The sequence below is a fragment of the Pristis pectinata genome, chromosome 15 (assembly GCF_009764475.1).
Source record: "Pristis pectinata isolate sPriPec2 chromosome 15, sPriPec2.1.pri, whole genome shotgun sequence".
Classification (NCBI taxonomy): domain Eukaryota; kingdom Metazoa; phylum Chordata; class Chondrichthyes; order Rhinopristiformes; family Pristidae; genus Pristis; species Pristis pectinata.
Window position 1 is genome coordinate 8,037,400 of NC_067419.1, and position 25,449 is coordinate 8,062,848.

General features: G+C 46.8%; 1 protein-coding gene across 1 annotated transcript in view; it reads right to left on the reverse strand.

Moving 5' to 3' along the window:
- LOC127578169 (A disintegrin and metalloproteinase with thrombospondin motifs 20-like) overlaps positions 1-25,449 on the reverse strand; it is a 487,994-nt gene that overhangs the window by 174,530 nt on the left and 288,015 nt on the right. Inside the window, exons 21-27 of the mRNA XM_052029795.1 lie at positions 20,755-20,850; positions 18,783-18,949; positions 18,471-18,600; positions 17,060-17,186; positions 12,748-12,958; positions 10,052-10,216; positions 1,565-1,729 (exon numbers count right to left, since the gene is read on the reverse strand). Of these exons, the coding sequence (XP_051885755.1) occupies positions 1,565-1,729; positions 10,052-10,216; positions 12,748-12,958; positions 17,060-17,186; positions 18,471-18,600; positions 18,783-18,949; positions 20,755-20,850 (1,061 nt within the window). The remainder of the gene's footprint in view (positions 1-1,564; positions 1,730-10,051; positions 10,217-12,747; positions 12,959-17,059; positions 17,187-18,470; positions 18,601-18,782; positions 18,950-20,754; positions 20,851-25,449) is intronic.

Here is a 25,449-nt window from a genome sequence, read left to right on the forward strand (position 1 = left end):
ACTTGGAAACACTCCTGGTGGGCCACTGACTGTTCTAATTCTACCTCTGGCGTGGCGCTATTACAGTGCCAGCGACCCAGGTCCAATTCCAGCTGCTGTCGGTAAGGAGTTTATAAATTCTCCGACTGTGAGGGTTTCCTCCCACATTCCAAAGACGTACGGGTTAGGAAGTTGTGGGCATGCTATGTTGGCGCCGAAAGTGTGACAACGCTTGTGGGCTGCCCCCCAGAACACTCGATGCGAAAGATGCATTTCACTGTGTGTTTTGATGTACATGTGACTAATAAAGAGATCTTATCTTACCTCGATCATCAGCAATGTGATGGAAGCTGTTATCAATGGTGCTATCAAACAGCACTTCCATACAAGTAACTGGCTGATCAGTGCTTGGTTAGGGTTATACCAGGACCACTCATCCCCCTAAACTTTATCACAGCCTTGGTCCAAACCAAACATCTGAACTCTGGGGTGTTTTGGGAATTTCACTGTTCTTGATTAAGGCAGGCACGGTAGTGCAGCGGTTAGCGTAACGCTATCACAGCGTCAGTGACCTGGGTTCAATTCTGGCCGCTGCCTGTAAGGAGTTTGTATGTTCTCCCCGTGTCTGCGTGGGTTTCCTCCGGGTGCTCCGGTTTCCCCCCACATTACAAAGACGTAGGGGTTAGGAAGTTGTGGGCATGCTATGTTGGCGCCAGAAGCGTGGCGACACTTGCTGGCTGCCCCCCAGAACACTCGAAGCAAAAGATGCATTTCATTGTGTGTTTTGATGTACATGTGACTAATAAAGAAACCTTATCTTATCCTGTCATCTGGTACCCTCCTCGGTCCTAGCTCCCCATTATCAAGCCTGGAGAAGATGGTTTTACAACTCCTGAGCAATGGTGCCATTACCCTGCTCATTAAATAATTAGGCAAATTTGAGCCCTTCCCATGTGGTCAGCAGTTTCCAGTAATTCCATGCAAGATGAAAAATAAAGACTCTCAGCAGGTCAGACAGCACCTGTGGTAAGAGAAACAGAGTGAATGTTTCAGGTTGACGATCCTTCGTCAGAACTGTGAAAGAGAGGGCACCATCTCACAGCCTCTGTTCCTTTGTCCCTCTCTCGAGCTGTCCTATTCACTGTGGATAATCTCTAAAATTTATCCCCACAGCAACCTCACTCTATCACAAAAATCCCCTTTGTCCTATCCATCCTCCTCCCCACCTTCACTGCAGCTTAAACTTGTTGTTTCTTTCCTGTTTTCTCTTCAACCTGAAACATTAGTTCAGTTTCTCTCTCCATAGCTGCTGCCTGACCTGCTGAGTGCTTCCAGCATTTCTGTTTTGATTTCAGACTTCCAGCCTCTGCGGTCTTTTATTTTCTGATGGGAAGTATAACTCACAAATAGAGTGTGTGAATGTGTCTGTGTTCCCACCATCCTAACTGGATTGCAATCACACACGAGTCCCCACCGAATGCTCGCTCTAGCTCCTGAAGTGTTAACCTCTCTGATAATCCTGAATTTCAAGCACAATCCTCAGGTGATGTCATTGTTGGTCAGGTGAAAACATATCCACACTTACCTGCCCCCATGCTCCGACCTGCCACGAGGCACATTCCTGGAGCTCACATGTCCCCGTGGTCTCTGGCTTGGTACTTGGGTTGCAGAAGTCATCCCTCAGGTGTTCATTATTCAGCAGGCATGAAATTTGTCGATGTCTTGTGCCCTTCCCACATGTTACAAGACACTGAAGTAATACACATGGTCATTCAGTGAACACTGAGATTTTAATTCAAACCGGAAATACCAACAAATTGATTTTATTTTCTTATTGGGATAGAGAAGCAAGCAAACATGTGGGTATAAAGTATCTTTTGCAACCTTTGACCAGCTCAGCTCCAGTCTTTTTTTCCCCTTTTCCAAAGGAGGTTTATTCAGTGATTACAGCACCACATCATTACAATGCCACAGTATTTCATGATTCACACTATTTACAGTCATCGCTATCCAGAAGGCACTCAAGCCCCTGTGGTGCCCAATGGTCTGGGAAATCCCCCGTTGTATCCGTGGATATTGCGTGCTCCTTCTCCAGGGACACACCTTAGCTCCGGTCTTGAGATAACGCCCTCTGGATTCCCCACCTACCCAACCCCCCAGAGGAGGCAGTACTTTGCTATCCATCTTATTGAGTCCCAGAATAATCTTACATACCCCACGTGAGCGATCCTGTCAACTTTTAGACTCCAACGATTGCAGTTTTACATTTTAACATTGACCAGCAATCCTTAGGATACAGACTGCCATTGACTGCTCTTTGACTAGGGAGTTACAGCCCTGACACTTTGCCACAGACCAGAAGGTGCTGGGCAACCTCCAAGTCTTTGCTGATCTTCTTCAGGCAGCCATTGGGTGCCAGAGTTGTCCTGGGGACCTACTGCCTGTAGGGAAGGGGAAATCAAGTCTGATTGAGCTCAACACAATAACCTCAGGATGCCCACTGCTCAAGGTCATGGGTTAGACAACAGAGGGTAAAACTGCAAAAAAGGGGGGTGGGGGGATATCCAGGCACGGAGTGGTGGGAGAAAAGGGGGAATGTAGAATTCACACTGCATGGTGTACAATACTGGGACCAAGCTGTGGGAAGTGTTACCGAGGGTGCAGGGAAAATTTAGAACATTGCAACAAGTATGGACTTCAGTTACGTGGAGAGATTAGTAATGTCATAGAGTCAAAGAGAGACACAGCACAGAAACACGCCCTTCGGCCCACTGAGTCCGCACCAGCCATCAACCACCCACTTACACCAAACTGACATTAATCCCATCTTATTCTCCCCACATTCTCATCACCTCCCCCAGATTCTACTCCTCACCTACATGCCAGGGGCAATTTACAGCAGCTAATTAATCTACTGATCTTTGGGAGGGAGCCAGGGTGGATGGAGTAAACTCATGGGGTCACAGGAGAACTTGCAAACCCCACACAGGCCTGACCGGGGGTCGGGATTGAACCATGGTCACTGGCACTGTAAGTCACTGCGCTGGAAATTCTCTCCTTCGAGCAGAGAGGGTTAAAGCCGGGAGTTAAAGGAACAAATTGCTGGAGGAGCTTTGCGAGTCAACTCAAAGAGGAGAATGAAATGGGGATATTCAAGACTTTGAGGAATTTAATGGAGTACACAAGGCAAAGCTATTTCCACTGGTGGGAAGACCGGCAAACAGAGGACATAGAGAAACGCCAACTGAACCAAAGCAGAGGTGGGGTCTTTGCTCACACAAGAAGCTGTCGTGGTGCTCACAGCCCTGTCGAAGGGCAGCCGATGCAGAGTCGACAGTGAATGAAAAGTAAATAGAATAATCTTGGAAATCCTCCACCCAAGAGGCTCAGTTGCTGAGTATATTCAAGAGAGAACTTGATAGATTTTTAGCTGTTAAGGTCATCAAGGGATACAAGGCCAGTGCAGGAAAATGGCTCTGTGGTAAAAGATCAGACATGATCTCACCGAACAGCAGAGCAGGCGTGAGGGGCCGAACAGCCTGGCCTTGCTTCTCCATCTCACGTTTTTGTGTGCGGAGAACGAAAGGAATGGAACAATTGGAGAATACACTCAACAAAGCCACCAATAGGTCAAATTATCATCGAGTCATACAGGATGGGAACAGTCCATTGGGTCCAATACAGAAGGGTGCCCACTGGTCGCCATCCATTTAGGCCCACTGTCTGCTGCTCCTTGGTAGTTCTCATTTGCTGCTGTAAGCCCCAGTGTTTTCCCCAGGAGGTCTCAATGTCCCGTACGATCAGTCCAGGACATTTGGAGCTCTTGTTATATTGCAGGAAGCTGGGTTGGCGATTTGACCATGACCAGACCTCAGGACTGAGGTCATAAGGTTAGCAATCAGTATCAGTGGCGGTGGGCTGGGGGAGGGAGGCCGGGTCGCCTGATGTTTTTGGATGGTGTGGTGAGATCTGGGGGCATCTCAGGCGTACACATCCTCGAAGGGGGCTTGAAAGGTGCAGCCAATCAGATTCCTTCCCCGAGATCCTGGAGTGTAAGACAAAGCCTGCAACCTTGGGCTCAGATGTAATAATAATAATGATAAAAATAATATTTCTTTATTAGTCATGTGGACATCGAAACACACAGTGAAATGCATCTTTTGCATCGAGTGTTCTGGGGGGCAGCCCGCAAGTGTCGCCACGTTTCCGGTGCCAACACAGCATGCCCACAACCTCCTAACGCGTACGTCTTTGGAATGTGGGAGGAAACAGGATCACCCGGAGGAAACCCACGCAGTCACGGGGAGAACGTACAAACTCCTTACAGACAGTGGCCGGAATTGAACCCGGGTCGCTGGTGCTGTAATAGCGTTACGCTAACCGCTACACTACTGTGCCTGCCACAAGATGGACCACAAGAGCCAAGGCTGACAGGTCAAGGGGCAGGGATGGTGGGGTGAGGGGGAGGGGGGCAGAGGGCAAGTTCCAAGGAGTTCAAACTCTTGTGGGTTAACTGATGCAGGACACCACACATTTACGTAAAAACACAAAGCTTCAGATACACGGAAGGATAAAGTGCTGATGTGGTCCTGGATAATGTGTCAGAACCAAAACTCATTAATTGCTTTCATTAATCGGGGTATTGAATATTGAAGTCAAGAAGTTATGATGCATCTCTATAGAACTCTGGTTAGGCCGCATGTAGAGTATTGCGTGCAATTCTGGTCACCTCACCACAGGAAGGATGTCGAGGCTTTAGAGGGGGTGCAGAGGAGGTTTACTAGGATGCTGCCTGGATTAGGGGGCATGTGCTATCAGGAGAGGCTGGACAAACTTGGGATCTTTTCTCTGGAGCAGCGGAAGCTGAGGGGTGATCGGTTGGAAGTGTATAAAATTATGAGGGGCAAAGAGAGGTGGACAAGCAATATCTTTTTCCCATTATTGAGCGATCCAGTACCAAAGGGCATGCATTTAAGGTGAGAGGGGGTAGGTTCAGAACAGACGTGAGGGGTGGATGCCTGGAATGCATTGGGTGGTAGAGGCAAATTCATTGGGGGCTTTTAACAGGGACTTGAATGGGCACATGAATGAGAGGAAAATGGAGGGATAGGGGCATTGTGTAAATAGGAGGGATTAGCTATATTGGCACATTGTGGGCCAAAGAGCCTGTTCTGTGCTGCACTGTTCTCTGTTCTATGTTGTTCCTGTGTTCCAGAAGCTTCAGTGCTCAGAGCTGATGCAGAGTGAGAAATCCCGTGCTCACAAACCATGATCGCAGCCCCAGCCCCAAGTGGGAGGGAGGAGGGAGCTGGAATCAGAAGGTGGTTGCCGGAGGTCAGTCGAGCTGCCGGCTCTAAACCTTGGTCCGGACTCCAGGCGACAGAAATAGTTGGAACAATCTGACACCAGGTTTAATTCGTTTCAGTGGAAGTGGTGCCAAGGATGTCGAGAAAGTGCTGGGTCAAGGAAAAGGAGCAAGTTGTGCTGATGGAGAGCTGGAGGAGCCATAGGGAACCACGGGCTATTGACCGTTCGCAGACTTCTGAGGGCGCACGGTATAGAATGTCCCAGGCATGCCGGAGGAGTGTCAGACGTCCGGGACAAGCTGGGGGGTCAGATGTGCAGGACAAGGTGGGGGGGGGGGGGGTGGGGTCAGACGTCCAGGACACGGTGGGGATCAGACGTCCAGGAGAGGTGGGGGGTCCGACGTCCAGGATGAGGTTGGGGGGGGGGGGGGGTCAGACATCCGGGATGAGGTGGGGGGGGGGGGTCAGACGTCCAGGACGAGGTGGAGTGATCGGATGTCCGGGACGCGCTGGGGATCAGGTGTCTGCATTGAGGTGTGGGGGTCAGATGTCCAGGATGAGGTGGGGGGGGGGGGTGTCAGACAACCAGGATGGGGTGGGGGGTCAGATGTCCGGGACATACTGTGGGTCAGACATCGAAAGGTCAGACGTCGGACGAAAGGACGGTCCTGATTACCCCTGCACTTGGCCCTTGAGCTTCAAGCCAGGAGATCTGGCCGAGGGATGGCCCATTCTATGGTCAATTGACCCCCTTGTCAGGAGGTGAGTCACTCACCACCGGACACTCAGCCCCTGACCCACTCCTGCGCCACACTATTCAGGTGGCTGCTCCAGTCACACTCCTCACCTGTGGTGACTCCCAGTGGTGAGCCCCGTCTAACGCATGCTGTTCCTGCTGCTCTCGCTGTCCAGCGTTGCAGCTTCGCCGGTAACTGGGATCAGCTCCCTGATGCTGCAGAGAGCGTGCCCTTCTCACAGAACCAGAGCTGATGGTGGAGTGAGGAACCGGCCCGGGACTGAGGTGAGGGATCATAGTGGTGGATGTTTCCGCTGCTGCCTGCGGAGGACAGAGCATCCTCCTCCCCAGTTCCGAGCTGCCAGATCTGTTCTGAATCTGCCCTACTTAGCTTCCTTGTGGTACCCCCATGCAGTGGGGGACGACTCTGTGCAAACCTGGGCCTTTGGTCTCCACAGGGACTGCAGGTGGTCACCTCGACCAAGGCTATCGTGGACAGAGGTACCTGCCACAGGTGGACAGTGAGGACAAAAACTTTGAAAGAGAACAAAGGACTGCAGATGCTGGAATCTAGATGGAAAACACGACAATGCTGAAGGAACTCAGCAGGCTGGGCAGCAGCCACGGAGAAAAGCAGGTGCTTCTGAAGAAGGGTCCTGACCCGAAACGTTGACCGCCTGCTTTTCTCCACGGATGCTGCCTGGCCTGCTGAGTTCCTCCAGCATCATCGTGTTTTTCATCCAAACATTGGTTAGACCCGACTTGGAGTACTGTGCACAGTTCTGGTCACCACACCACAGGAAGGATGTGGCAGCAATGGAGAGAGCGCAGAGGAGCCTCACCAGGATGTTTGCTGGAATGGAGGGATGTTTTCATAAGGAGAGATTGGATAGGCTGGGTTTGTTCTTACTGGAACACAGAAGACAGAGGGGTGACTTTATAGAGGTTTATAAAATTATGAGGGGTATAGAGTCAGATAAAGGGTCAGAATTGTTTTTCTGGGGCAGGATAATCTAGAACTAGAGCGCACAGGTTTAAGGTGAGAGGGGGGACACTTAAAGGAAATCTGAGGCGTAAATTTTTCCCACAGAGGGTGGTGAATATCTGGAACAAGCTGCCAGAGGTGATGGTAGAGGCAGATACAATCATAATGGACAAGTATTTGGACAGGAATAGAGGGATAGAACATAGAACAGCACAGCACAGGAACAGGCCCTTTGGCCCACAATGTCTGCGTCGAACACAATGCCAAATTAAACTACTGCCTGTATGTGATCAATGTCCCTCCATTCCCTGCATATTCATGTGTCTACCTGAAAGCCACTAAGCTGCCACCATCTCATCGGTTTCTACAACTCCCCCTGGCAGCCCATTCATAAATATTTGACACTTCGACCCAGGGAAAAAGATTCAGACCACACTATCTCTGCCTCTCATAATTTATAAACTTCCATCACGTCACCCCTCAGCCTCCAACGCTCCGGAGAAAACAACCCAAGTTTGTCCAACCGCTCCTTACAGCTCATACCCTCTAATCCAGGCACCATCCTAAGCCTCTTCTGTGCCCTTTCCAAAGCCTCCACCTCCTTCCTATAATGGGGCAAGCAGAATTGCACACAATACTCCAAATGTGGCCTAACCAAAGTTTTTTGTAGCTGCAATATGGCTCCCTGACCCTTATACCCTGTACCCCTGGCCATGGAAGCAGGCATGCCGTACGCTTTCTTTACCACCCTATCAGCTTGTGTGGCTGCTTTCAGGGGGCAGGCATGGTAGTGTAGCGGTTAGTGTAGTGCTTTACAGCGCCAGCAACCTGGGTTCAAATCCGGCCACTGTCTGTAAGGAGTTTGTACGTTCTCCCCGTGTGTCTGCATGTGTTTCCTCCGGGTGCTCCAGTTTCCTCCCACATTCCAAAGACGTACAGGTTAGGAAGTTGTGGGCATGCTATGCTGGCGCCGGAAGTGTGGCGACACTTCCGAGCTGCCCCAGAATACTCTACGCAAAAGATGCATTTCACTGTGTGTTTTGAAGTACATAAGACTAATAAAGATATCTTACCTTATCTATGGACTTGGGCCCCAAGACCCCCCTGTACATCAATGCTGTTAAGGGTCCTGCCATTAACTGTGTACTTTCCCCTTGCATTTGATGTCCCAAAGTGCAACACCTCACACTTGGCGGGATTAAGCTCCATCTGCCACTTCTCCGCCTATATCTGCAACTAATGGATATATATATATACATATATATATATGTATGTGTGTGTATATATATATATATATATATATATATATATATACACACACACATATATATATATGGGGTACAGGTATAAAATGGGCAAAGGGGATTAATGTGGACAGGCATCACTATCAGCACGGATAAGGCAGGCTGAAGGGGCCTGTTTCTGTGCTGTATGATTCTATAATTCTATAGTTTTATAAAATGCTGCTGATACCAAGGCTGTGCGATATACCCAGTAGACCACACACACAGAGAAAAACAAAAACTGGACCAAGATGATGACAACGTAGGTGATCGGTTCTGATGCAGACTGAAAAACAAAAAGGACGAGCTACCTCAAGTTGGAGAATTCAATACTGAGTGCAGAAGGCTGCAAAGTGCCCAGATGGAAGATGACGTGTTGTTCCTCAGGCTTGTGTCGGGCCTAATTGTAACACGGAGAGTTAAAGTGACAGGCAGCCATAAGCTCAGGGTCACGCCTGTGGACTGAATGCAAGTGCTCTGCTAACCAATCACCCAATCTGTGTTTGGTTTCTCTGGTGCAAAGAGAACACACTGGAAATGGCCAATGGAAACTAGATTGGAAGAAGTGCAGGCAGATCACTGCGTCACCTGAGAAGGCTCTTTGGAGGGTGGGAAGGGAGGAAGTGAAAGGACAGGTATTGCATCTCCTGCGTCGCGACAGGAAAGTGGTGTGAGACATTGAGTGGAACAGTGGGAACAATCTCTTCAAAATGCTTAAAGGGGAGGGGAACAGGTGCCTGCTGGTGGAATCTTGCGGAGCTGTCGGAAGTTGCAAAGGACCACCCATTGAATGTGGAGATGCGCAAGGGAGCGCAGTTGAAGGTGAGGATCAGGGGAACTCTTTGTTCTTGCTCTGAGTGAGAGCAGAAGATGTAGCAAATAGATGAGATGCAGCCAAGAGCCCTCTCCACCCTTTCCACTGGAGCTGCCTGACCTGCTGAGTGTTCCCAGCATTTTCTGTCGTTTTTAAGATTTCCAGCATCTGTGGTTTTTATTCTCCTGAACCCCGTTCCCTCAACAGGTTTGCTCGGCCTCCCGGTACACTGCTTTACATCATGTGTAAGGTGACCCATGGCAACAGGGGCTCTTGTAGCCTAAATCTAAGGCCCCTCCTCATTCCATGGAGTGAGCCCAATGTTCTGAGTTATAGATACTTCCATCATGGGGCCCACTCATCCACTCCACAGATACGGCTCTGTGGAATTACTTTAGATTTGCTCTGTACCTTCTCCAGGCAAATGCAGCCCTCATTTTTCAGAGCTCTCTCCATAAGATGTTTGGATGGGGCATCTTGGTCGGCATGGACCAGTTGGGTCAAAGGGCCTGTTTCCGTGTTGTGTGACTCTATGACCCTAAGATATCCTCTTTGTCTAATAAATTGATGGATGCTGTTTTAAATCTGATACACTGGGTTGCCCAGAACTGCACCGAATAATCCAGCTGTGGTTGAGCCAATGAGTTGTATCCATTCACTAACCCAAACACCTCTTTCAGAAATTCTCCCCCCTGATCATACAGCCCAGGGACATGCCAGTGGACAAGCTCCTAGATCTCAACCATTGCTCTTCCTCATTCAAAAAGTGCATGAGGTCTCCATTAGGTGATTCCCTCTCTATCTGACCCAAACCCACAAGCCTTCTCGTGGCACTCCACCAGATGCAGCATACCCATTTACACATTGTGGCATTCCCTACAGCAGGTGATGTGCTCATGTTTGTGTGGTGTCTTGTATTATAAGTTTAATTCCTTGATGTTCACTCACTTCACTCCATTGACTGGCTGCCCATTCAGGGCAGGGAAATTCGTTACATCTCTGAGACACAATGCTTTGATGTTCGGCGCACTCCCGGTCTACAAGGCGTCTCCCGAGGTTGTTCACACAGTACGCCTCCCGTGTCCTTGTTCCGCTGCCACAGCTCATTGAACACTGAGGAAACCAGAACACCTGTGATGAGTCTGTGAGCAGGGCCGCATCACCGGGGCCTAATTATGAACGAGAATTTCAATGGCCTGGAGCTTGCAGCAGGTGAGAGACGACAGCAAGTTCCAGAAAGTTACATTCACAATTACATATGGGAAATTCTGGGCTTGTATTCAATGGCTTATCTTCTTCCACAGGGAACTCTCTTCAGCAGCTACACAATCTAAGATACATAGATTGTTCTCTTTGCAAAAGGAAACCTGAAAATTGTATGTTTTGCTGCAAAAGTGCAATTGAGTATTAATGGCATAATTTGTGCTCAACAAACTCTTCAGCCCTGAAAGTATAACACTGTACTACCTGCCACAGGAGTTCACTTCAGCTATCCTGATGGCACTCTACATCCCATCCCAGATGGACGTGAAGTCTGCACTCAATGAACGATACTCTGTGGTCAACAGCCTTGAAACGGGATATCCTGAGGTCCTCTTCATTATTGCGGGTGACTTCAACCAGGCCAACCTCAAGAGTGTGTTACCAAAATACCACCAGCACATCTCCTGTCCCACCAGGGTCCAAACACCCTTGACCATTGCTATACACCATCAAAGATGCCCTGAGGAAATAGATGAGGTTCCACTTGACTGCTCTGAGTCAGTGGACTGGTCCCTGTTCAAAGACAACTGTTAGCCTAGATGAGTATGTCACATCTGGAATGTAAAGACACCTATGTTGGACTATTGTTTATTGACTACAGCTCCACCTTCAATACTATGATTCCAAGCAAACTCATCACCAAACTCCGAGACCTGGGACTCACCTCCCTCTGTAACTGGATCTTTGACTTTCTGACCAACAGACTGCAATCAGTGAGGATAGGCAGCAACACCTCCAGCACAATAATTCTCAACGCTGGTGTCCCACAAGGCTGCATCCTCAGCCCCCTATTCTATACTCATGACTGTAGGGCAGATTCTGTTTTAACTCCATCCACAAGTTTGCAGATGAGACCACCGTAGTGGGTCGTATCTCAAATAATGATGTGTTGGAGTACAGGAAGGAGATAGAGAGCCTAGTGACATGGTGTCATGACAACAACCTTTCCCTCAATGTCAGCAAAACAAAAGAGCTGGTCATTGACTTCAGGAAGGGGGGCGGAGTACATGTACCTGTCTACATCAATGGTGCTGAGGCCTAGGAGTGAACATCACCAATAGCCTGTCCTGGTCCAACCATGTAGATGCCATGGCCAAGAAAGCTGACCAGCACCTCTACTTCCATAGGAGGCTAAAGACATTTGGCATGTCCCCTTTGACACTCACCAACTTCTATCGATGCACCATAGAAAGCATCCTATCTGGATGCATCACAGCTTGGTACGGCAACTGCTCTGCCCAGGACTGCAAGAAGCTGCAGAGAGTTGTGGACACAGCTCAGCACATCAAGGAAACCAGCCTCCCCTCCATGGACTCTGTCTATACTTCTCGCTGCCTTGGTGAAGCAGTCAGCATAATCAAAGATCCTACCCACCCAGACATTTTCTCTTCTCCCCCCTCACATCAGGCCTGAGGGAACATACCACTGGGCTCAAGGACAGCTTCTATCCCATGGTAATAAGACTATTGAATGGCTCCCTTATACGATGAGATGGACTCTTGACCTTACAATATACCTTCTTATGACCTTGCACCTTATTGTCTACCTGCACTGCATTTCCCTTTAGCTGTGACACTTTACTCTGTACTGTTATTGTTTTTACCCTGTACTACCTCAATGCACTCTGTACTACCTCAATGTAACTGCACTGTGTAATGAATTGACCTGTACAAATGGTATGCTGGACAGGTTTTTCACTGTACTCGATACAAGTGACAATAATAAACCAATACCAATATAATGCTAATACCAATTTTATAAAGGTGATTCATTCCCCCAGATGTTTACAGGTCATAAAAATTAGTTTTGAATAAGGTAATTATTTCAACTTCTACCTTATTCTCAGTTGTAGGTCCCAATACTTATTTTGCATTTTGTAACACAATTGAATAAAGTTAATAATTCAGGTTATTATATCTCACTGAGCTGTGTGAGAATTCTTCACTTAGGTTGGGTGCTGAACATGCTGAGTGATATCCCTGTTGTAGGGATACCTATGAGCAGACAAACACCAGCAATTGGCAGACAAGAGAAATCTGCATCATTGAACTTATTGATGGCTTTTCCCAAATCACTGGTGGGTATCTTTGTTTTGACACTGACTGCAAAATCAGGACCAATGTTATTCTGCTCTCAGCACGTTTCATTTGCTCTCCACGGACGCTGTTCGATTTGCATTTCTAACACTTTTTTTTCTTTTTCTCCCCCATTTTATTATTGTCATATTTTTCCTTTTGATGGAAAACAAAGACATTCTGAATAATATTCTGTAATACATTAAAATATTCAGCCTAAGTATCACTACGAGCATCAACACAACACTGATCACAAAATCTCGGCTCAGTCTACAATGTGACTCACTGAAGCTGCCGAACCGTTACCTGTGACCAGGACGTATAATGCCAACTGGTCCTGAGGCAGTCGCCATGGCAGGGCTCTCGACTGGGAGGTTTCGGTTGATTGGCGCAGTACCTGTCATCCATGGACTCACTCAGTCCTTTCCCATGGGTGTACCTCATGCAGTGAATGTCCCGTGTTCTGTGTCCTGGCCCACACTGCGCCGTACATTCACTCTTACCTATTGCGTGCCACCTAGAATCAGAGCAGAACTACTTATACTTTAAAGCCAGCTGTTTTCAGTTCTCATGAGAAGCTTACGTCACTTGGAACAGCTGTAAGAGCATGCTCAATGTTTATTCCAGTTCTTGGTTTGGTAAATTGGTTTATTATTGTCTCATGTACCGAGGTACAGTGAAAAACTTTGTTTTGCATGCCATCCACACAGATCATTTCATCACAACAGTGCACTGAGGTAGTACAAGGGTAAACAATAACAGAATGCAGAATAAAGTGTTGCGGTTACAGAGAAAGTGTAGTGCAGGCAGACAGTAAGGTGCAAGGCCATAACAAGGTAGATTGTAAGATCAAGAGTCCATCTTATTGTACTAGGGGACTGTTCAATAGTCTTATAACAGCAAGATAGAAGCTGTTCTTGAGCCTGGTGGTACGTGCTTTCAGGATGTACCTTCTTCAGAACATATTCAGGACATACATATCTTCTGCCCAATGGGAGGGAGGAAAAGAGAGAATGTCTGGGAATGAGTGAGGTCCTTGATTATGTTGGCTGCTTTACCAAGGCAGCGAGAAGTGTGGACAGAGGGGAAGCTGGTTTCTGGTGCTGATTAAGGTGAGGAACGTTCAGCACAGTTAACTTACTTTTTTCACTGCAGCCTCGGATAAGAAGCCGATATTGACAACCTGTCTATACCTCTCGCTGCCTTGGTGAAGCAGCCAGCATAATCAAAGACCCCACCCACCTGGGTCATTCTCTCCTTTCCCCTCTCCCATCAGGCAGAAGATACAGGAGCCTGAGGGCACATACCACCAGGCTTAAGGACAGATTCTATCCCACTGTGATAAGACTATTGAACGGCATCAAGCTTATACAATGAGATGGACTCTTGACCTCACAATCTATCTTGTTGTGACCTTGCACCTTATTGTCTACCTGCAATGCACTTCCCTGTAGCTGTGACACTTTACTCTGTACTCTGTTATTGTTTTTACCCTGTCCTACCTCAATGCACTGTGCAATGAATTGATCTGTACGATTGGTATGCAAGACAAGTTCTTCACTGTACCTTGGTAGAAGTGACAATAATAAACTAATACCAATACCAATAATTATCAGGCCAGCTGACAATGACGGAAGATTTTTGACTTCTGTTCAACATGTTTTGGAAATCGGTGGAGTGACTAGTGTTCCTGACTGAAGGCAGGGAACGAGCCAGTCAGCAGGTTGTATGGGGTGGGCTTTCAGTGGCTGTGTAATCCTCCTGCCCCACAATTTCCGACCCGTGCCTGTTCATGTTTCCATGGTTGACCGGTTGTTGGGAAACATACCCAAAGCACCTAAACTTCACCGGGCCACCGCCAGTTTAACCAAGCAAGGCTTCCCTCATGAACACCTCAGCTTCCCTTTGTAATCACAAAGGGAACGAGATCCCTGAACGAGAATCCTCACCAAGTGTAGACCTGGGGCTGCCTCTGGCTATGGACCTGTGGCCTCGAGGTTCCAACCAAGTGGAGCTGAGGCCAGCTTTGTGCCACAGCTTTGGTGCATGGGATTTGTGGAGGTTTGGAGGGAAGTTGAAATCTGTGCTCCTGCTGCTTGTGGTGAACACAAAATGATTGCCCAAGGCCAGATAATTGCCATTGATCCCAGTACTGCCATCGACTGCTAGCCAAGCATGCAGTGGAGAGAAGCAAACTGGTCCTCGGATGGCAGGCGTCGGATCGGGAGGGAGCTTCAGAGAGGAGGGTCTGTGGGATCTTCTCAACGACTAGCCTTTGGTTGGGCACTGGTGCTAGTTGGGTTGGCGGTTGGTGAGTATTTTCACTTTTTTACAGCTCACATACAGTCAGGAACAGAGATTTGATGCTCTCGCTGCCTTGGCGAAGCAGCCAGTGTAATCAAAGACCCCACCCACCCAGGTCATTCTCTCTTCTCTCCTCCCCCATCAGGCAGAAGATACAGGAGCCTGAGGGCACATACCACCAGGCTCAAGGACAGCTTCTACCCCATGGTGATAAGACTATTGAACGGTTCCCTTATACGATGAGATGGACTTGTTTGACCTTGCACCTTATTGTCTACCTGCAATGCACTTCCCTGTAGCTGTGACACTTTACTCTGTATTCTGTTATTGTTTTCACCCTGTACTACCTCAATGCACTGTGTAATGAATTGATCTGGACGAAGAGTATGCAAGACAAGTTTTTCACTGTACCTCACTGTACTAAGTGATAATAATAAACCAATACCAATAATGTTCTATGTTCTATCTAAGTCAGTAATAATCAACATGATGCTGATAAATCTGATTCTGAAATTAAACATGTGGCAGGTGAGCTCAGTGCCGTGTGTCCTACGACTTGCAGCATGGCACGATCAAAAGACGGGCCTGGCGGTTGAGGTGACCGCACCTGCAGGGGTACCTCTGGTCTAGCCAGCTTAAGTGTGGGTTTCAGCGCTTGAACACTGGCTGGAGACACCACACCGCACCACAGTGAACTGATCTACTTTAGACGTTACCCAGCCCACAGCTGAAGGAAAGGTGCTTGGCGGAGGAATGGCTGACCACTAGGCAGAGGGAAGGAGGTAGGCAGGTCATCAGGGAAACATAAAGAGTGCATCATGCTCTGGGGTTTCTCCCTGTTGTCAAAATGGTGTGGGTTGATGTACCTGCGAGGAGGTCAGGTCACAGTAATGTGGGTGGCTCAGCTGTCTGTGGAGCAGGTGGAGGAGGAGTCTGAGGGCAATGGTGGTTGGAGAGACTCGACAGTGAGGGGACAGTGAGGGGTGTTTCTGCAACATTTGATGTGGATTCAGGTAAACTCCCTGGTACTTGGGTCAAGGATGTCATAGAATATTTACCAGGCATTAGAAAGGGGGAGGGCAAACAGCCAGAGGTCATGGTCTACATTGGCATTGACGACAGAGGTAAAACGAGGCATGTGGTCTCCTGCGACATGGATTTAGGGAGCGAGGTTGCAGATTAAAGAGTGGGGAAGGCTTTAAGTTTCTGGATCACTGGAACAGTTTCTGGGAAGGCGGGACCTGTGCCATCTGGATCTGAACTGGAACGGGTGCAAGATCCTTGAACAGAGTTTTGTTAGTGCCGTTGTGGAGGGTTAAACTGACTAGACAGAGGAATAGGACGCAGAGTGGTCATATAGGGGGTGGGTAGAGGGTGGTGGGAGATGCGGTCAGATAGATGAGGTAAACTCGGTCAGTCATCACGCACCTGATAAGGCACAGAGGAGAAATCCAAGGCTAAATTGCATAGGGCCTGAGTTTTGGGGAGAGGTTGGCCAGGCGAGGTCTTTATTCCTTGGAACGTAGGAGAATGAGTAGTGACCTTATAGCTATGTTTAAAATTATGAGAGGCATAGACAAGGCGGATGGTAACAGTCTTTTCCCCAGGGTAGGGGAGTCCAAAACAAGGGGGCATAGGTTTAGGGTGAGAGGGGAAAGATTTAAAAGGGGCAACTTTTTCACGCAGAGGGTGGTGAGTGTATGGAACGAGCTACCAGAGGAAGTGGTTGACGCACGTACAATAGTATCATTTAAGAAGCACTTGGATAAGTACATGGAGGGGTGGGGCTTGGAGGGATATGGGCTGAACGCAGGAAATTGGGACTAGCTGGGTGGGCACCGTGGTCGGCATGGATTGCTGGGGCCAAAGGGCCTGTATCCATGCTGTATTGTTCCATGAGTCTAAATAAGGCCATATTCACGGAAGTTAGAAACAGAAAAGGGGGCAATCACCTTGCTGGCAGGGTGTACTCCTGACAGTCAACAGGAGATAGAGGAGCAGATACAGAGACAAATCGAAGGGAAGTGTAAGAGTAATTGGTTACAATGGGAGGGGATTTCAACTTCCTCAGTCTTAACTGTTGATAGTGAGGGTGGTAATCTTAAGCTACAGAATGATATTGTTCATTTGGTAGGATAGCAAGGCCAGTGTGCCAAACAGCTTCTTCACCATCTTGTGAGGCCACTTACAGCGAACTATGCACTTGTAAAGTCAGTGTAATTCTTCAATCTCAGGTGTTTGTTAAATGGCGGCAGGGGACCACGAGTTGAACATTCTGTCTCATGAAAATGTTGACCACGACCCTACTGTTTACCTTAACTCACAGTCCATATTGCACAGCTCACTCTCTGCAACCGGGCGAGGAAAATGCTCACATCGTTGGTCGGAAACAACCAACTGATCACCTTTCCGCACACAGACAACCTTTCTCCTCCGTACCCCTGTAAGGCAGCAGAGAGAAGCAGATCAGTGTACACATTCTCATGTTTTTTACAGCAGATTTGGAGTCTTCCCAACAGTGGGTCTGACGTTGCAGGTGCCTTCTAAATGATATGCATAGTTTTCATTTACTCTTTGATATGAAGAAAAACAGAATTATTTTACTGAGATACACTACAAGGAAGTGACGTTCAGTCCCCTTTCACATTAGGCAGGACGGGTTACAGGATGTAAGCAGTGTTGCTGCAGTCACTCCAGAAATATACGACACAACATTACCAGGGTTAGTTAGTCAGGGCATTGCACTCTGAAATGTTAGATTTTGGACTCCATGCTCGATGTGCATTCTCATATTTTGGAATATATGTTTCACATAAATAAATTAAACCAGAAAATATTTACATTGGCGAGTTATAAAGATCTAAAAAAAAACTGATCTGCTGTCTGTGATGAGATGCCTGACCTTCACCAGGATTGTGTGAGGAAGGTGCAATTCCACTCACCACCTTCAGTCCACGAAGAAGAAATCAGCCTGGATTTCTCCTTGTCAAGGATGTTATGACAAGTGAATCACTCCCCAGTCTCCAATTACTCAAAGACAAGGGTTCCTCATGAACACCAAAGATCTGAAGGCTGATCAATCCTTCTGCAGCTATGACCTGAAAGCCATGAATACTTTCAAGAGAAACGGCAAATCCATTGGTGAACATTGTTCCAATGGCTTCTCAGTGACATAAACTCAAGATTAATCACTTGAAGGCCCTAATTAAATAAGGTGAAGTAATTCTCTTTATTCCCACCGTGGGTAGAATTGGTATTGCAGTGATGCTACTTCAAAGGCTGAGGCTTCATTATGGACAACACAGTGTTGTATTGGTTGCATTAACTCCAGGTAAAGAAGTGGAATCAGTCATGGAGAAGGTTCTACTTTGCCTGTAAAACTCATAAACGTGGTTCTGCAGTGATTTTCTGGACTGAATTACCAAATATAAATGAGAACTGGTTTGATAAATGACTAGTATGCATTCTTTGGGATGGCTAACAGAAGTTGCAAAATAGTGAATTATGTTCCCTGTAATATCAGATATTAAAGCACAGTTAGCATAATGCCCTGGGATACACAATAAGATTGAAAAGAAATGTGGGGGTTCACTGGTGAAAGACTAGTCAATAGCTGAGGTGAATGATGTAAGCTGAGAGACCCATTTTGAAAATAACAGCTAAATATCTTTTTATATTAACTTAAAGATTTAAAGCTCAGAAGTAAGTAACTGGTTGGATTTTACCTTGGCACGGTCTATTGCACTCTTGCCATGAACCATACAGGTCCCAAACAAACAATCCCAGCTGGTCCCCTATTGGTATATTAAAGGAGTAACGCACATCAGGGTTGTACAAATTTCCAACGGATAAAACCTAGCGGTATTTAAAGAGAAAGAACTCGTGAATGTCAACTATTGTTAACAACAAGTACAATTTAATAGCTCCAAGGTAACAGTTGGAAAAATATAAAGCCATAGGAATTCCTCAGATGGACTGTTAAGCAGGGGTTTTCCATCTGGGAGAAGGTTACCAATAATAAATACAGAGCTCTGTACCTGCAGGATCAGCTCTTCTTCAATTCGGCCAGTGCAATTAATGCGTTCCACGTCACTGTCTGAGCCACTATATTCGATTGTGGTTCCCTGCACACTTACTTCTCGCTTAAACATGCTCACCACAAAGTTTCCGTTCAGGATGAAATTACCTTCACTGTCGGATAAAGCTAAAAGAACAGACCAGATATACTGTTAGGACAGTAGAACTGAAGTAGATACGTCACAAATTACAGAATGATTAGTTCTCCTATCGCACCACCCCCCCCCACACAACAAATGCTAAATGTTCATAAACTCAGGATTAACTGTTCAAGGCCCTAATTAAATAAGATGAAGTAATTCTGCTTTCTTCTCACCGTGGGCAGAATTGGTGTCGCAGAGATGCTACTTTAAAGGCCGAGACTTCATTATTCATTATAACACAGTGCTTACATTTGTTGCATTAAGATATTTATTTATTGGTCACATGGGCAGACACGGCAGTGCAGCGGTTAGTGTAACACTATTTCAGCGCCAGCGACCCGGGTTCAATTCCGGCCGCTGTATGTAAGGAGTTTGTACATTCTCCCCGTGCATCTGTGTGGTTTTCCTCCGGGTGCTCCAGTTTCCTCCCACATTCCAAGGACGTATGGGTTAGGAAGTTGTGGGCATGCTATGTTGGCACCGGAAGTGTGGCGACACTTGCGGGCTGCCCCCAGAACACTCTATGCAAAAGGTGCATTTCACTGTGTGTTTCGATGTACACGTGACTAATAAAGAAGTCTTATTTCAGCCTATTGACCCATTGCAGTGGAGGGGATGGACATTGTTAATGAAAACTGTAGGTATTGGAGTGTGTTTAAGTGTACATTGAGGTAAGAAATGCACTCAGCTGTGTTTGATGCACATGGCTGATGTATACAAAATGTCCACATAATGGGAGCATGATCGCTGGCTTCACCCCTCTCCATCCCAACCTTGAATTAAAATCTTCAAGGAGACTGACCAAAAATAAAATCAAAGTATTCCACTGCAAGGGGAAATAAAACAATCACTGTTTCAGAAGATGATCTGGATTACACTTTTCCTTGTAACATAGCCAAGATTGAATTCTTCAGTGCACATCATGGAAAGTTTGAGGCCTCTTAGGTCCAGAAGAGATTTTTGTTATTCAGTTGTAAGAAAACAAACAGAAGTCCAGTGAGCAAAAAAAACTGCAGATGCTGGAAATCTGAAATCAAAGCAAAAAGAGCTGGAATTGTTTCCAGTCAATGGCCCTTCATCAGCTCGGGGAATTCTCCACTCAGTATTTCCAGCATTCTCTGTTTTAATTACAAGTTTGCCAAGGTTCACTGCTCCCTGAAACTGCATCTGCACTGCAGATTGCAAATGGGAAAATATATATTCTGTTGGTAAGATGACAGATAATGGAGGAAATCAAGATTGTAATCTTTGAACAGGTACTTTTGGCGTATGGGAGTTGGCTGAATTGTTAAAGGCAAAATCAATCATGACATCCACTCCAAATAGCCGAAGGCTGCAAGTACTGAGCAAAGGAAGTACAATATACCTCTCTATACCTCTCGCTGCCTTGGTGAAGCAGCCAGCATAATCAAAGACCCTACCCACCTGGGTTGTTCTCTCTTCTCTCCTTTCCCATCAGGCCAAAGATACAGGAGCCTGAGGGCACATACCACCAGGCTCAAGGACAGCTTCTATCCCACTGTGATAAGACTATTGAATGGTTCCCTTATACGATGAGATGGACTCTTGACCTCACAATCTATCTTGTTGTGACCTTGCACCTTATTGTCTACCTGAAATGCACTTCCCTGTAGCTGTGACACTTTACTCTGTATTCTGTTATTGTTTTTACCTGTATTACCTCAATGCACTGTGTACTAACTCAATGTATCTGCACTGTGTAATGAATTGATCGGTACAAATGACAATAATAAACCAATACCAAAACCAATACACTCAAAATGCTTACCAAGATAGTTGTCATCGTCTGGCCTCCCTGAGTAACTGTGCTGCCGTACATCAATATTTGTGGCTCCTGAAGGTATTCGCACGACAACATTATACCCTTGAAGTAAATCAACAATTTTAAAACATGCATTGCAATGAAAGATCCATTGACATCCACAACACAAGCAAAGATTTGACCTTCAGTGTATAACTCCCCGCTGGACTTGTTTTTTAAGTCCTGGCTAAGTCGTCATTTATGTCTTACCACCACCAACAACAAGTTGCACATAAGGAGAGAGATAAGTTCTATTTCTTTGGGACTTTCAAGAGCTCAGGTGAGTAAAACGCACATTATAGCTACTGAACTAAGCATGGTGTAGTCACTTTAACCAAGGAAAAATAGCAATTTACAAACAGCAAATTCTGCTATCATCTAAAATCAAAAGAAAACACAATGCTGGAAATCTGAAGTGAAAGCAAAAAATGCTAGAAACACTCAGCAGGTCAGGCAGCACCTGTGGAGAGAGAAACAGTTAACATCTTAGGTCAATGAGCTCTCACTGGGTCTGATGCTGTGATATCCTGTATGACTCTCAATGTGCGTCCAAGTAATCACTGATTCTTATGAATTGATTTTGAAGGAATTGAGATAAATGCATGAACAAAATCATAAAATCCTTCAATTCAGATATAATTCTAATTATCACATCTTGAAAAACTGCATCAGAGCAAGTTCCTGTACCTTTCTGGATGGAGACTTGTAATATTACCCCTGGTTTAAACTACAGAAAGTACTTTAATGTGCCGTCAATGTACTGTTCTTGAACGAAGCCCATCTTCTGTGGTGGAACACCATAAAAATCTATTAACTGTCATTAGTTAAAAGAACCATTTTCCAAGCATGCCAAACACATTTACAACAATCCTAATTTACTTCCATTTTGGCCAACTGCACCCAATCAGCATTAACGCTGACCTTTCTATAACCCTCCACACGCTCTCATAGCACAGATGGAAACAAGAGCTGGATTCTGCTCATAACTACGGGTAATAGCTCTGATTACACTTAAGTGCATTACACATGATTGGATTCTACGCATGGGAATCCAGGCAGAAATTGTTTATACAACCCTATGGTTACGTACAAAAGCAGAGGATAAAATCAACTCGCATTATTTCAATGTATCCACACACAATGAAGCTCACTCATAGCAACAAAAAAACACAGCAAACAGTTACCATTCAGTTCAGCAGGACCCACTACCCTGACCAACCAGGCTCTTCCCGGGATACAGATATTTTTTCTATTCTACAGACGTTATCCAAGTAAGCCATGGTTTTGAAGTGGCAGAGCCACAGAGCTCAAACCCAGCCCCATACAACATGCGCACAGGTGCTTTTTCCAGGAATCTATTCTTCATTTGGGATGGGTCCCTGTCCTGGGTCAGGAGTGTTCCCTGGAGGGACTAACTCCTGACAACAGTTGCAGCTTTGGTTATTGATGAGACTGGACTTCTAACTTTCTAACTAGCTGAAAATATCCAAAGGATCTTCAACTATTGAAAGGTCAGGGACCGTAGTCCCTGGTCCTGGAGTACAGCATAAGTAATGCCCAAGAACATGATGCCGATGCCAGGAATGATGTGACATCCCTCTTCCAGGGAGCTAAAGAAGCACCAGAGTGAAATCCACTCAGCCAAGGGCTTCCTTCTCTTTTCTCTGGGTGCTGGGTGTGTCGCCATGCCAATGTGAAGAACAATCTGCATCTGTCTCTGTTGAAGCCGTTCACCTCCATTTGGACTAAATTTCCAAAGGCCTCCCACATCCCAAAACTGAGCAAGTTGGTCGATTTATCGACCACTGTAAAGCGTCCCTGGTGTGTAGATGAGCGGTAGAACCTGGGGGGAATGTGAGGAGAGTAGAACTGGCTAGTGTCAGATTAATGTAAATGGTCGGCATGAATTCAGTGGGCTGAAGGGCCTGTTTCCATGCTGTATCTTTTTTAAATTTTTAAAATTTTATTTACAGCGTGGTAACGGGCCCTTCCGGTCCAATGAGTCCACGCTGCCCATTTTAAACCCAGTTAACCTACCCATACATCTTTGCAATGTGGGGGGAAACCGGAGCACCCGGAGGAAACCCATGCAGACACACGGGGAGAACGTACAAACTCCTTACAGACAGCGATGGGAATCGAACCCTGATCGCTGGCGCTGTAATAGCGTCGCGTTAACTGCTACGCTACCGTGCTGCCTCTCTGTGACTCAAACATAAATGCACAAAAAGGGGAGATTCTGTTCCCTGATAAACACGATGATGCTGGAGGAACTCAGCTGGCTAGGCAGCATCCATGGAGAAAAGCAGGCGGTCAACGTTTCGGGTCAGGACCCTTCTTCAGGACTGAAGATAGGAAAAGGGGAAGCCAAATATATAGGAGGGAAAAGCAGAGCAGTGATAGGTGGAGAAAAGAGGGGAGGCGGGGTGGGCACAAGGTGGTGATAGGTAGATGCAAGTAAGAGATAGTGATAGGCAGATGGGGGGAGGGGAGAGCAGATCCACCAGGGGATGGGTTAAAGGTAAGAAGAGAAGGGTCCTGACCCAAAATGTTGACCGCCTGCTAAGTCCTGAAAAAGGGTCCTGATCTGAAACATTGACCGCCTGCCTTTCTTCACAGATGCTGCCTGGCCTGCTGAGTTCCTCCAGCATCATCGTGTTTTTCATCCAGATTTCAGGATCTGCAGTCCTTCGTTTCTCTTGAGGTTCTGTTCCCTGGTGGTCTCCAGGAGCTATAAGTGGTGGAGGAGGGCTAGATCCATAATAGGTGGGCTCCACAGCACCCGGGGCCAGGAGAAACAGATTCCGTCAACACTCCCACCCCAGCACCAACCAAAACCATCACCACCTCCTCCTACTGCCTGATCACCCTCAAACACGACCTCCCATTGTGGGAAATGCTCACCTGATATAGTCACAGGGTTATACAGCAGAACAAATCCCTTTTACTCACATTAGGTGTGTGATCAGTGATCCCTCTTGAACTCTGTGAAGCAAACACTCTGACTGTTCCACCTATGCTGCCTCCTTCCCCAGGACGGCATCCCCAGCACTGAGGCCCCAGTTACACCCAGTCAGCTCCCCTGGGCAGGACACGCTGTCCGTACACCCTACACGCCAGACTCTGGAAGCAGCCTCCTTCGCCGAGCTCTGCCCTGGGAGGAGGTTACCAGGGGGACAGAAATGTCCTTCAAACATACAACATCTTCACTGACTCCCAATGACTCCTGGCCCATAACCACTTGAAGTGGAGATGGAATATTTGTGTTGGTATTGAAAGCATTGAGACCGTACATCAGGAGCATGGAGAAGCCCTGCATAAGGGGGAGAGGGAGGGAACAATCACACCGCCAGTGGAAGAATTCTGTGGTAACCACGTTGGCTTCATCTGTTGCCTCTGAACCCACAGAACTGGAACACAGAACATTACAGCACAGTACAGGCCCTTCGGCCCACGATGTTGTGCCGACATCTTATCCTGCTCTAAGATCTATCTAATCCTTCCTTCCCACATAGCCCTCCATTTCTCTATCATTCATGTGGCTATCTAAAAGTCTCTTAAATGTCCTTAATGTATCTGCCCCCACAACCTCAGCCGGCAGTGCGTTTCACACACCCACCACTCTCTGTGTAAAAAACTTATCTCTGTCATCCCTCTTATACCTGCCTCCAATCACCTTAAAATTATGCCCCCTCACGTTAGCCACTTTCGCCCTGGGAAAAAGTCTCTGACTGTCCACTCGATTTATGCCTCTTAACATCTTGTACACCTCTACTGAGTCGCCTCTCATCCTCCTTCTCTCCAAAGAGAAAAGCCCTAACTCACTCAATAAGACATACTCTCCAATCCATCAGCATCCTGGTAAATCTCTTCTGCACCCTCTCTAAAGCTTCCTCATCCTTCCTGTAATGAGTCAACCAGAACTGAACACAATACACCAAGTGTGGTGTAACCAGAGTTCTACAGAGCTGCAACTCACGGCTCTTGGACCCAATACTCCAACGCCTTCTTAACAATCCTATCGACCTGAGCGGTAACCTTGTGGAAATAAATCATCCTTGATCCCATGGGAACGCCTCAGGATTAAAGAAAAAACATCATCAACCTCGTAGGTGGAAGAGAGACATATGGTGCGATAACTTACAGGACAGTTGGTAGAAGAGCACGGATGCTACAAAGTGCAGTAGATCACAGAGAAGTGGGAGGAACATCAAACCTTACCCAAGCTAGGTTTCTACCATCATCTACATCAGACAGGAAGGCTGGGAGAGTGTTAGATTACACCGTAGTATAACAAACTTTCCGGTAAACTAGCTGAGTTCAAAGGGAGAGAGTGGGGGAAACAGAAAACTAATGACTTTAAAGAGGGTGTGGGAAACAGGGCCCTGCTGAGTTTACAAGGAGCATTGGGAACGGGGCCCCAGTGAGCTCAAGATTTCCAAAGGATTGGATAGCGTGTTTTGATTTGATGCATATTTTGTAAGTACTGAATTGAGAACTAGGTAAATACTGTAAATACGTTCATTAACTTTCCTTCAAACAATAAGGTGTGCTGACGCACAGGAGCAGGTGGTGATTTCACTGAGTCATAGCTTCCTGTATCCCTCCATGAACCTTTATTGTCAGGGGCCAGTGTGGCTGCAGGGGTAAGTTGGTGGAAGA